The following is a 13,060-nucleotide window of genomic DNA, read 5'->3' as shown; positions in this document are numbered from 1 at the left end:
AGAAAAACTCTTCTTGTTCTTTATACTTTTTATTGTCTCAATGTTAAGCTACAATATTTGATCAAGATGCTAAGTTTAAAATCAAAGGATAATTTGAAAGAAAATATATGAGATCCAATAATTGGCATTTTTTTTTTTTTTTGGTGTTTCCTTTCAACTTAAAACTTCTCTATTCAAAGAACACTTTTCTTATTTAATATAGGGAGAGGGGCTTAAGGATAAAACACAAGACAAAGAGATCTGGATGATTTTTATAGCTTCATTGACCCATGTACAGTACTTTATCATTCTATGTCTTTGTCCTTATTAATAAAACTAAAGATATGTTTTGTGAACTTTTAAGACATGGGTGCTAGATATAATCACTGTCATCATCAAGCAACATTTATTGAGGCTATCACTGCATGGGGCGCTAAATTAGGGGAATATTTGGCAAATAGCACAAATAGACTTCGTTTGATCTCTTTACTTTAAAACCCTGAATCATGTATCTTGGGGAAATAGTTTTTCAAAATAAGAACTGTAGTAAACACTTACCGATGCTTATACATGTTATATATGCAAACCCATAGATTCAGGGTTCAATTACACTTTACGTGGGAAGAAAACAGTTTACATAAGGAAAAAATTAAGGGTGTGAAACAACCACAATTTTATAAACTATACTGTGGAGACAAACTTAAAACCCGACTTACATAAGTAATATTATGTAACCTAGTTAACGTTGATTTAGGTTTCCATAAAGAAAATTTTTTTCTTCTGTGCCCTTAAATAGGAGGTTTATAAGATATATGTAACCTGTGTACACTGCCCCTGGATGTCTGTAGTTGCTGTATTTCTTGGTTTTGGGCTGTTGAACTTTGAAAAGCCCATGTGAATGACAAAGAATATGTTTTAGAATATGTTTTATGTTGTGTCCTTATTATCCAAGAGCAGAAGTAGTTTAGTGTCAGGGAGTTGAACGCTATCTAGCCTGTACTACATGACCCAGTCACTCTGACCAGACCAGACTGGGCCGGGGCTAGACATGTGTCCCAAGATAGGCTGATATTAGTCTTTTTCTTGGGAATTATGGTAGAAATCTAAAACAGTGTAACTGGTCTGAGCTCATCATATGAACTAAGATAGTGGTTGCAACTGGTGTCCTGTGAGTTGAAACTGGTTCAACTGGTTTCTGAGCTGAAACTGGCTCACAAATAAGTTGTTTCTCTTTTGATGGCCTTTTAAAACATTTGAGTTAGGGTACCTAAATTTGCAAATCAGAAGAGTTCATTAAAAACAACAACAATAACAAACAAAATGGATCTCCCACTCTTCTTTGTTTTAAGAAAGAAAGACTAGGCAACACTGGAATCACATTCCTACATGATAACAATGGCCAGGGGCTGGCTGCTTGGCAGCTGTCCTGTTAGATAAGGCAGGTGCTCACCAATTCCGCACACTCCTGCCTGGTACACTCCCACCAGGGCCACTAGGATGTTCTGAGTTATCTTCTCAGTTCCTGTAGGCATTTCAGTTCGTCTACCCGGTCCGTGAACATTTAAATGCAGCAATAGTAGGATGGCTATGAATGTATGGAAAATTAGAGAAAACCTACTCAAAAGAGAAAGCCTGGGGAGTGGGGGAAAGAAAGGAGTAGGAAGAGAAAGAGAGACAGAATATAAATATGAAGTTGAGAGAAGCTGTAATGAGAAATAAAACTCTGTGTTCTTCAGAGATGCCCTGAGAATGTGGGTGTCCTTGCATATCACACACAGCTTGTTTTAGTGGTTCAGTCCAAGAAACATGAGAAGCCCAGGAGACCCAGCATGAGCATTTCTTTAACTATGAAGAGCAATCGAAGGCCTATGTATATACATACACAGCCAATATGTATATATGAACCTATAATCATGTAGCATTACATATCGATTACACGTATATATACACATATTTATGTTAATAAGATCCCCTTACCCCCATGAGCTAAGGGCCCAGTGTGTTGGGCGGCTGGCATAGTCATTGCCAAGCCTAACAGGGAGAAACCTGCCATGGAGGTGTACCTGGAGCTGCCTTGAGTCACCGATTTTGAGTTCAAAAGGTTGCTGGTGACGCCTTGGGAGATGGACCTCTAAGAGCAGATGGCGAGCCACACCATGACCTTTCCCCCTTGGCCGGCCTGCAGTAGAGCACCATCTCAGAATTACGTGCAGGAAAGGCTTTCCAGGTCACCCCGTGTGTGACACACACTGGTGCCAGTCCGACAAACGGGGAAGAAGGACAAGCACACAAGCCCCCAGTCCATCCGTCTGCTCTGCCTTGAGCTCTGCGTAGAGTCTGGTGGTCTAGGAGGACCTATTCCCGACGAAATGCGCCAAAGAATGCCTCACCTCCTTTGCACCTCAGGTGAAGAAGATCCCCAAGTTCCCGTGCCAGGTGCTAGTACTTCTACTGGTCCTTCTTCAAGGTCACTCCAGCGCTGCATGGACACTTGTTCACACTTTGGGTCCCCTTTGTCCTCCTCCCAAGGGAGGTCCACCTGAGCGGCCACAAAGAGAATGCAGTCATGGGCCACCTGCCCGAGGTGCCGAGGTGCTGTGCAGCAGTGGGGCGGCGGCAGGAGCACGGGGCGCGGAGCCCGTCACACAGGCACGCGCACGTGCTGAGAGACGGTGGTACGCGTGCCTGCGTGAGAGTGCGTGCACGTGCCCGGCTCGCGCGCGGGAGGTCGGCCCACTCACACTGCCCAGCCGCGCGCCCGCTAAGGTGCTGGTGGCTGGTGCCTTTGACCGCTCTCGCTACGTGATTTTTCTGATGCGTGGGTGAATGCCGCCAGTAAGGAGGGCCCTTTGGATTTCATTTATTCGCTCAACATTTATGGAACAGCCCTTTTCAGTTAAACTAAAACAAAATAACCCTGAGTTTAGGTGCCGCTTAGTTTCTGGTTCCAGTGTGTGGTGAGCCTGGCTGTGCTCTGCTCTTGGGCGCTGTGATTTAGCTTTTTAATTTGGTGACGAATTCCCTCTATTTTGTTTAAGCTAGTTTAAGAGGGTATCTGTCACCAGCGACCCCACGAGCCTTGGCCAAGGCAAGAAACCAGAAGGAAAAACAACGGTATATAGAAAAGTGGCTATAAGTTATTCTCTAAGAGATAGCTAACGTGACTAAAATTATTTCCCAACAGATGGCTTACAAAATTTGATTCTGCTTAATCTGAACAACAATCAGCTCACATGGATTCCTCAAGAAGTCAGCAGGTAATTTTGTTTATAGCTAGACTTCCAGCCCCACCCTGGTCCTCTGAACCTCAACCTCATTGTCTGGCCTAGCTCTCTGTGGGGTTTGTACCTGGCAAAGAGGCATCTGAAGGACTGAGGCAAGTCGCTATTTTTAAGCAAATGATTCTTTAAACACTTGAGGGCAATGAAAAATAGCATGACTTGGCGGTCTAAGTGTGAAAGTGGGGGTTTGAAACCTAAAAGTTCTAAAGTTGATTGCATTATTGGTTTCCTAACTCTGGGGTTCTTGCAGTTTGCTCTGATATAGAATTGGGAACATTAAATTTTATTTCGTGAAGTACTGGAAACCATTTTCAGCTTAATGGAAGAAGTCAGGTAAAAGCAAAGTCTTGAAAATCGAGATAGCATTTTCATTAACCACCCCCCCCCCCCACACACATTTTCTTATTAACAACAACAACAAAATGCTACACACCTTATCCTGCACATCTGCACAGATGGGCTGCGGTTACAGTGGCTTTCTGGAGCCAGCTGAGGGCCTCGTCCTTCTGCAGGCAAAACACTCTCTTGGGTTTTTCCCCTGACAGATGGAGAGAAAACCCTACTTGGGTTTACTTGACTTTGGAGACTCTCTTTATTGCCTGTTGAATGGAAACAGATGTTTTACAACATAAGAGCATCCAGATTTTTAAAGGATACAAAACTATGAACAGTCCTTAACAAAGGGATTTGTGCAGCACCTAAAGTCTATTCCAATTCACTTGTCTATACTTCTAGCCAATATGTTTTGCTTCCCAGGGAAATTTTCACAGAGAAAGTAATGTTTTAAGTCAGAATAACTAGGAAAAATTTTAAGTGATCTAATTTCTGAAGAAGAAGACTATTTATAACAGTGAAGATGCCAGTAGGTGTTTGCTTGCTCTTTCATTTATTCAGCTTCTCAATGGGATTTGCGTATCAGTGATATAATGAAGAAAAGGGAAGATCTGGCAAACGGGGCCATATCTTTGTGCCGCTGGCCTTATGAGTTTGGGCAAGTAATTTAACTGCTCCTTAGCTTGCTTATGTCCAAAGGAAGAAGTTTGAGTAGATGAACTTTAAAACCTTTACAGTTATAACACTATGATTTCATAATCTATTAAGCTTCGATCTGTTTGGAGTATTAAGTATAATAGTCAAAGAACTGCATAAATCTATAGTGACATTTTAGAAGATGAAAGCTTTTGCTGAAAAATGTAGGATTGCAAAATAGTTAAGTCTACACTATTTTATAGATAATTCTGGATTGTCTGTATTCAGACTGTGTCCTATATGTAGGCTAATTGGTCACCTCCTCAAGCAAGATTCCATTTTCTGACTTTGGGAAAGTTTCTTCACCTTCCCATACCTTAGTGTCTTCAGCTGCAGCATTAGGACAATAATAGTGCCTATTCATAGGGTTGTTTTGACAGTTAAATATGCAAATTTGTCAAAAATATTTAAGATTGAGCCTGGGACATAGTAAGTGCTCAGTGGATGTTAGCTTTTCTTATTATGGGTTCTTACTTTTATTCTTCTTTTTGTTCCTCCCATTCATTCCTTTTTAGAGAGGAAAGAAGGACTTACTGGTGAATTTGGGAAAACCATTTAGTGTACATGGCTCAGTGTCCTCCTTTTAGTCTGTCATCAAGTAAGCAGTTTCCTTAGCAGGAAAGGCCATGACCGGGTGGGTATGTTTATTCAGGGGAGGACTGAGAGATGGGGAGACTGTTCGTGTCAGCTCTATGCTGATGTGTGAATCCCTTCTTTTAAAATCCCATGTCTTATTTCTCTATTTGTTTAGAACCTGGGAGGGGGAGTGATCTGTTTGTTGGCTAAACTACAAAGTGTTGGTTAATGGACTTGGAGTCAAACCTGGACAGGTCAGAGTTTTGCCCCTAAACAACCCTGTCTGCGGCAGGGCAGCGCAGCCACAGAAGGAAAAGGAGAAGGTGGGCATCTTGGCAACAGAATCTCTCTGAAAGAAAGGGAAAAAAGAATGGACAAAGCCAGTGGACTCAGTTTTTTCTTCAAATTCACCACTCAGTGCAGTTTCTCTTCAGCCTACTGGAGAGGAAGGGGGCAGGGAGAAGCTGCAAGTGTGCCTCTTACAGTTTTCTTTTGGAGGAATGGAAGTTCTCCCTGCTCCTGGAGATGAAAACAATGACACATACTATTTTTTTCCTCTGCTCTTTGCTCAGCCAATGAATGATGGCTTTTTACAGTAGCCTCTGAGCTCAACTTCATGCCTTGGAGTACTGACAAAATGAAAAACCAACTGCCATGGTAGTAATTCTGAGTAGAATCAATTAGAGTTGTGATTATAACAGTGATTAGTGAAGAAAATTCCTTGTACCACAGGAATTTCTCCACAGGACCTACTCCACACATTTTTGCTTTCTTTTAACACTGGGTCATCCAGTTTTGACTGTATATCTTCTCGCAAATGACTTTGCTCTGTATTTTACCAAGAAATTTGGCTTCCTCTTTATCTTGCCTTTCCAGCCTCTTTATCTGGCCTTAAGCAGACCTTAAGACAAAATCTACCTCTTGCTTTTTTTCTCTGGCTCCCTCATTCTCTTCTTTATAGTCAAACTTCTCTCAATCTATTGCTTTTGTTTTCTCCCTTAAAATTCTCTTTTTTCTCTTCATTCTACTTAATATTATTTTTAAAGACCATTAGTGTCCTTTGGGCAATCAAATCTAGTGGTATTTTCTTGCTGCTGAATACAAATTCCACAAAAATCACAAGTGTTCCCATTCAATAAATTTTGACCAATGTACACACACCAATAAGGTCTTGAACGTTTCCTTCAACCCACAAATTTCCTCATCCACACTTCCTGAATTCTTACCTCTCATAAGCAACTATTGTGATTTCTACCTCTACACATTAGTTTTACTTGTTCTAGAACTAAATAAATTGAATCATACAGTTTGTATTCTTTTGTGTCTGTCTTTTGCTAAGCATAATTTTTTTTTTTGAGAGTCACCTTATTGTTGACTTTGTTGGGGATTTGTTGTTTTTTGTTTATACCCAGTAGCATTTCATTGCGTAAATTATGCCACAAGTTATTTTTGCCTGTTTCAGTACATTTGTATTATTTCCCATTTGGGGCTATTATGAATTAAGATATTATAACTATTCTTGTGGAAGTCTTTTGGTGGACATATGTTTAATTTATTTTTCATTTCAATTCCTAGGAGTAGAGTTGTAGAGTCATGAAGTAGGAGTATTAGTGTATATGTCAATTTATTAAGAGCTGCCTGTAGTTTTGCAAAGTGATTGTGCCATTTTACATTCTGGCAGATTTTAAAATGTTTACCATCATAGTTGGTATGGAGTCATGTCTCATGGTAGTTTTAATTTGCATTTCTCTAGTGTCTAATGACAGTTGAGCACCTTTTCATGTTCTCGTTCCCCATTTTTATATCTTCTTTTGTGAAGTGTTTGTATCAGGTATTTTTCCCATTGGAATAAATTTGCAGTTTATTTCTTTCTTAACATTGAGTTGTAAGAGTTCCTTATGCATTCTGGATACAAGTGCTTTGACAAGTGCGTGTATTGCAGATATCTCTTCTGGAATGTGGCTTGCCTTTTATTTTCTTTGCAGTACCTTTAGATGAAAGTTAGTTTTTAACTTTGATGAAGGCCAATTTATAAATACTTTTATTTTAAGATAAGTGCTTTCTGTGGACTTCATAAGGAAATATTTGCTTATCTCACTTATCAAGATATGATCCTATATTTTCTTCTACAATGTTTATAGTTTTAGTTTTTGAATTTAGGTCTATAATTCATCTCAAATTAATGCTTGTGCGTAATGTTGGGTAATAGTCAAAGTTCGTTTTCCCCCCCCACATTATCCTATATTTTCTTCTATAAACTATAGTTTTAGTTTTTATGTATAGGTCTATGAGTCACCACAAATTAATATCTGTGTGTGATGTGGGTAATGGTTAAAGGTTTTTTTCCCTCGAATGTTTATCCAGTTATTCTAGCACCAATTGTTGAAAGACTGTTTTTTTTTTTTTAATTGAATTGCTTTGACATCCCCAAAGTCAAAATACCATTCATGTGTCTCTTTGACTCTCCCTTCTATTGCACCAATCTATTTTTCTATAATTTCTCTAAATACTATTTTAATTATTGTAGCTGTATTGTAGCTTTGAAAACAGTTAATGTGAGTCCTTTGACTTTGTGTTTTTTATAATAGTTTTGGCCTGGGTACTTTGACTATCCATGTAAATTTTAAAATTGATTTGTCAGTTTTTACACAAAGAAACTGTTAAGATTTTTATTTGGGAGAGAGCCTAAGTGATGCAGTCAGTTGAGCATCCAACTCCTGGTTTCAGCTCAGGTCGTAATCTCAGGGTCGTGTTATTGAGCCCCGCGTGAGGCTCCGTGCTTAACACAGATTCTGCTTCAGGCTCCCTCTCCCTCTCCCCTCTGTGCACACTCTCTAAAATAAATAAATCAGTCTTTAAAAACAATTTTTATTTGGGCTAAGTTGAACTGTAGATCACTTTGGGGAGAACTGGCATCTTAGTAATATTGTTTCTTTTTATATGTGGGCAAGATGTATCCCTACTTTTATTTTGAGATCTTTTAAATTTTATTAATCATAATTGATAGTTTTCAGTATAGATGTCTCTCACATCTTTTGTTAAATGTTTTTCTATTTTATGGTTGTTTTTTTAAAAAATGTTGCTGTAAATGAAGTTTTTAGAACTTTCATTTCCAATTTTTGTGGCTACAATATAGAAGTACAATATATTTTTTAAAATAATGACTTTATAGTATATGATCCTGCTTCTGGTTCTAGTAGTTTTGTTAGCTTGTAATACCTCTCTTTAATATTTAAAGTGTCAGGGGGCGCCTGGGTGGCTCAGTGGGTTAAAGCCTCTGCTTTCAGCTCAGGTCATGATCCCAGGGTCCTGAATAGAGCCCCGCATTGGGCTTTCTGCTCAGCAGAGAAGCTCTACTTCCTCCTCTCTCTCTCTCTGCCTGCCTCTCTGCCTACTTGTGATCTCTGTCAAATAAATAAATGAAATCTTTAAAAAAAAAAACCTATAAAGTGTCACCCATCTCTTTAATTTTGAAATACTCTCCCCTGTACCTTTAAAGATTCTTTGTCAACCTGGTTCATCTCCTGTTTCTCTACTCATGCCTTCTCTAGGTGCCTTTTTGTTTTGTTTTTGTTTCTGTTATTTGTCAGATGTTCACATTCTTCAAGAATCTTTACCACTTGCTGCTTCTCTCTCTTCTCCTGCCCTTTTTGTTGTTCTTCCTCTCATCTCATCTATTCACATGGCTTTCCTTGTCAGGTTTGTAGTCTTCCCCAGACCCCTTCACCAGGCCTGACCACTTCCCTTCCGCCAGGCCCCCTTTTTTAATGGTCTAAAACGTATCACCTCATTCTGTTATTACTTTGATCTCAGCACATTGGACCTTGGGATTATCATATATTTTCATTCTTTGCTTTGTAAACAGACACATCTGCATTTGAGTCTTGGCCCTGTTATCTACTAGATGGGTGATTTGGGTAGGTTGTTTACTGCCTCTGATGCTTTATTTTCCTCATTTCTAAATTAAGGGTAATAACTCCAGCCTTTGGGTTATGGTGATGATGTAGTTCAATGCACAGGTACATAGTTGATGCTGAACATTGCTAATTTCTTTCGTTTCTTTATTCAAAATATTAATATTTTCTCACCTTCTATTGCCCCCTTTGTTGGCCTGATTTTACATGTTCTGTTATTCAAAGCCAAGTTCAAATGTTTATTCTCCCCAAATGCTTATGATATGCCTCCCTAGCATACCTGCAACTGGAAACTCGAATTTCTTGAATCCCTTTCTCCCTGTCTGATGGCATTTCCTAACTTCATTTTATGGCTCTAATATCTCCTTCTAGACCATGATATCCATAATGGCAGAATTTGTGGCTGATTCATCTTTGTATCTTCTGCAGCAACTAAGTAGTTCTCACATCTATTTGGTGCAGGATATTTATATCTATACCTCTATTCATTTATATCCATGTATACATGTATGTGTATATTTGTGCATATCTGTGTCTTCCTTTGTCCTCTGGCTTCTTCTTTAATATAGCCAATATATACAAACAAAAAATGAAAATAGAGTTTTCTCTCTCTTAAATCAATGTTTTGATTACATAACATTCTTTTAACATAAGCTATCTGATTATAAAATATCTTTAAAAGTTAAATTATAGTAAAGATTTTTAAAAAACTTTTTAAGAAAGAGGATGCATTTTTTTTTAAGATTTAATTTATTTATTTGACAGACAGATCACAAGTAGGCAAAGAGGCAGGCAGAGAGAGGAGGAAGCAGGCTCCCTGCTGAGCAGAGAGCCTGATGTGGGGCTCGATCCCAGGACCCTGAGATCATGACCTGAGATGAAGGCAGAGGCCTTAACCCACTGAGCCACCCAGGTGCCCCTATAGTAAAGATTTTTTATGCTCAAAGTATTTGTAGTAGTTGTGAACTCATGATGAAAGTGAGGCTCAGATGAGCTACAAAAAAAATGAATTGACATATGCTTCTGATAAGTAAAAGGGCTTTCTTATTCTCATGAATTTCTTTCACATACTTTATTTTTTAGATTAAAAAGCCTTATATATTTGAGTATGAATCATAACCAGCTAGCCAGCATTCCTAAAGAACTTTGTTTTCTTAAGAATCTTTCTGAACTTCAACTTAACTACAATCAGCTCATTTACATACCTGAAGAGATTAAGTTCTTGAAGAAGCTCCAGAAGCTTCTTCTGGTGGGAAACAACATTGAAGTTTTGCCAGAGGTAAGCTAAACATGGAACCAAATTTTCTCGGGGAAGAGCTCATTGTGACACAGTGGAGAGTGGTTATGGAATAGATTTGGACATCTGAGTACAAGCCATCATTTGCTTTCCCTCCGATTAGGCATAGTCCATTCCCAAAGCCCTATGACGAAAGAGGGTTATCACTTGGATATTCTACGTAGCTGGGGAGGCCAAATTTAGTAAATAAGGGTACAGGATGCTCATTTAAACTTGAATCTCAGATAAGGAACGAATAATTTTTTAGTACATATATGTTCCAAATATAACATGGGACATACTTCTACTAAAAAAAATTGTTGTCTGAAATGTAAATTTAAGCAAACCTGTATTTTATCTGGAAGCCTTATGTATGGCATAAATGTTAAGTACATTTTGGTTTTGGAATATGTGCTATATACTTCCATTTTTCCTACAAATCTTTTCTCCATCTTTTCCCAACATGTTTTGTGCTTGGAAAACTGACCTGCATGGGCATCAGTAAGCTCCTTTGTCCTCTGGCTTCCTCTTGGATATGGCCAGTGAGAGCCACTAGTAGGAGTTGAAAGGGCAGGAGGAGAATGAGTACCAGATGGTATACCCATGGTACCCTTCCTGATAGAATGTTGTAAGTTGTTTGCACACTTCTCTAGTAGACCGTAATGAATATTAGGTGATCCTCATATGGACAATTACTACTTTCCCTTGGCTTTTTAGGCCCATAGCTGGAAAGAACTCCTTGCTGTTGCCAGCTTTTGGGAACTTTGTGGGAACCTTGCCAAACGTTTATAAATTATGGCTTTATTAAACTCTCCTCAAATTTCCCAGTTTAAGAGTACAGTTTCCTGCTAGGAATTTGTCACTGAGTTTACCTTCCTTCCCTGTGCAAATTAAAGTTAATTTGATAGGAGGGGATGCATGTCATGCAGTAAGTTGAGGAATACAAAAAGTAGATCAATTCCTGCTGTTTTATTTTTCTCTCAAGAGGATATTCTATTTAAAAATTCTGGGTGCCTAAGTGGCTCAGTTGGTTAAGCATCTGGGTTCAGCTCAGTTCATGATCCCAGGGCCCTGGGATTGAGTCCCACAACAGGCTCCCAGCTCATTGGGAAGTCTGCTTATTCCTTTGCCGCCTCCTCTTTTTCTGTCTCTCATGAATAAATAAAGAAAATCTTAAAAAATAAAATAAAAATAAATAAATAAAAATTCTGTGCAAACTGTAATCTGATATGTGAAAAAGTATATTTCAAAAATTTTATTCTTCAATTCCTTAAAAAAATCCCAATTTCTGCAGATGAGTAAGAACAGTTCTCAAAATTACAAACTAAATCTATTAAAAGTGTAATACCTTTATGTGAGGGAAAAACAGTAACAGTAATACCACGATCATTGTCATGAAGCATTATATTATTTAGTATTCATAACAACTCTGGGATGTTGTTCTTTTTATTAAACCATTTTATTTCATTTTTAAAAAATGTTTTATTTACTTGCAAGAGAGGGAAAGCAAGTGAGAACACAAGGGTAGGGGAGGGATAGAGAGAGAGGGAGAAAAGCAGACTCCCCGCTGAGCAGGGAGCCTGATGTGGGACTCAGACCCAGACCCTGAAATCATGACTTGAGACAGATGCTCAACCAACTGAGCCACCCAAGCACCCCTACCCATTTAAAATAAGGAACAGAGAGGTTATAGGACTTGAACACAGTTTGCAAAGGTCAGAGAAGGGACTCAAATCCATGTCCATCTGACTTAAAAGTCTGTACTTAAACTCAATATTCTTACTACATTTTTTTTTTTAAATCCTGAGGAGTTTGGACTTTAAAAAATTTAAATGCTAGTAGGTCTTGTCCTGAAGTATTATGTAAAGAATGCCTATGATTATATGTCCTTGTACATTTAATATGATTCAGCCTATCATTGTTCTTTTTGGTCTACATTATAAATAGTAAGACATTATAGGAAGTACTCATTTCTTTTGCTAATGAACAAATTATGAATCATTTTCTGGTACATTATATTTTTAAAAATCTTAAAGTTTATTTCTATATTTTTAATTTTTAAAAAGATTTTGTTTATTTATTTAGAAGAGAGAGCATAAGCATGAGTTGGGGAGAGGCAGAGGGAGAGGGAGAGGGAGGAAAATCTCAGGCCGACTCCTCGCTGAACTCAGAACCTGATGCTGGGTTCCATGTGGGCCTTGATCCCAGGACCCTGAGATCATGACCTGAACTGAAATCAAGAGTTGGATGCTTAACTGACTGAGCCACCCAGGCATCCCTGGTACATTATGAATTACATGTATGTTTGCACACGGGTGTGAATGTATATGCCCATTCAGTCACATTGGGCATGTAGATAGAGACAGTAACAGGTTTTATTTTTTTATAAGGAAAGGATTGTGTCAGCACAGTGCTAAGCAAAAGGTAGATATAAAATAAATGCCTTTGGAATTGTTGATAGACCTTTTACACCTGTTTTCTGTTTTTTAAAACTGCTTTGTATTTTGATTTTGGTAATATCTACCAAGTTCTCACTATAAGGCCTTTCAGTAAGCACTTTCTGATTAGTAACTTATTTAATCCATTCAATAACCATATTAAAGTAAGGGCTTCCATTACCATTTTCATTTTACAAATGGGGAAACTGAAGTACGAAGAGATTAAGAAATTTGTCCATAGTTACATAGCATCAGAGGTCAGATTTGAACCCACAAACAGTCTAACTCTTGGCCACCATGTTGCCCTGGAGTAGTCCAAGGAATGGAGACCATACAGACACCCCTGGACCTATGGATCTGCTCCAGGAGGGGGTGCTGAAGAATTGATCAGGTAATTAGGAAAGAAGGTCAATCCCATCAAGTTTGAAGCTGGAAGAAATTTATGATTCTACATATTAGATTCTTAAAAATCTCTCTTTTGTTTTCTGACACAGGAACTTTGCGATCTTATAAACCTAAGAATCCTAGACATAGCTGGAAATTTTATTCAGACATTTCCTTCAGGAG

The 13,060-nt window shown here is 38.5% G+C and overlaps 1 protein-coding gene across 1 annotated transcript in view; it reads left to right on the top strand.

The window, feature by feature from the left end:
• Nucleotides 1-13,060, top strand: part of LRRC69 (leucine rich repeat containing 69) — a 111,619-nt gene that overhangs the window by 39,713 nt on the left and 58,846 nt on the right. Inside the window, exons 3-5 of the mRNA XM_059166054.1 lie at nucleotides 3,164-3,236; nucleotides 9,863-10,058; nucleotides 12,988-13,059. Coding sequence (XP_059022037.1) covers nucleotides 3,164-3,236; nucleotides 9,863-10,058; nucleotides 12,988-13,059 — 341 coding nt within the window. The remainder of the gene's footprint in view (nucleotides 1-3,163; nucleotides 3,237-9,862; nucleotides 10,059-12,987; nucleotide 13,060) is intronic.

Source organism: Mustela lutreola, chromosome 3, assembly GCF_030435805.1.
Source record: "Mustela lutreola isolate mMusLut2 chromosome 3, mMusLut2.pri, whole genome shotgun sequence".
In the NCBI taxonomy this organism is placed as follows: Eukaryota; Metazoa; Chordata; class Mammalia; order Carnivora; family Mustelidae; genus Mustela; species Mustela lutreola.
This window is presented reverse-complemented; position numbering and strand designations above follow the sequence as displayed.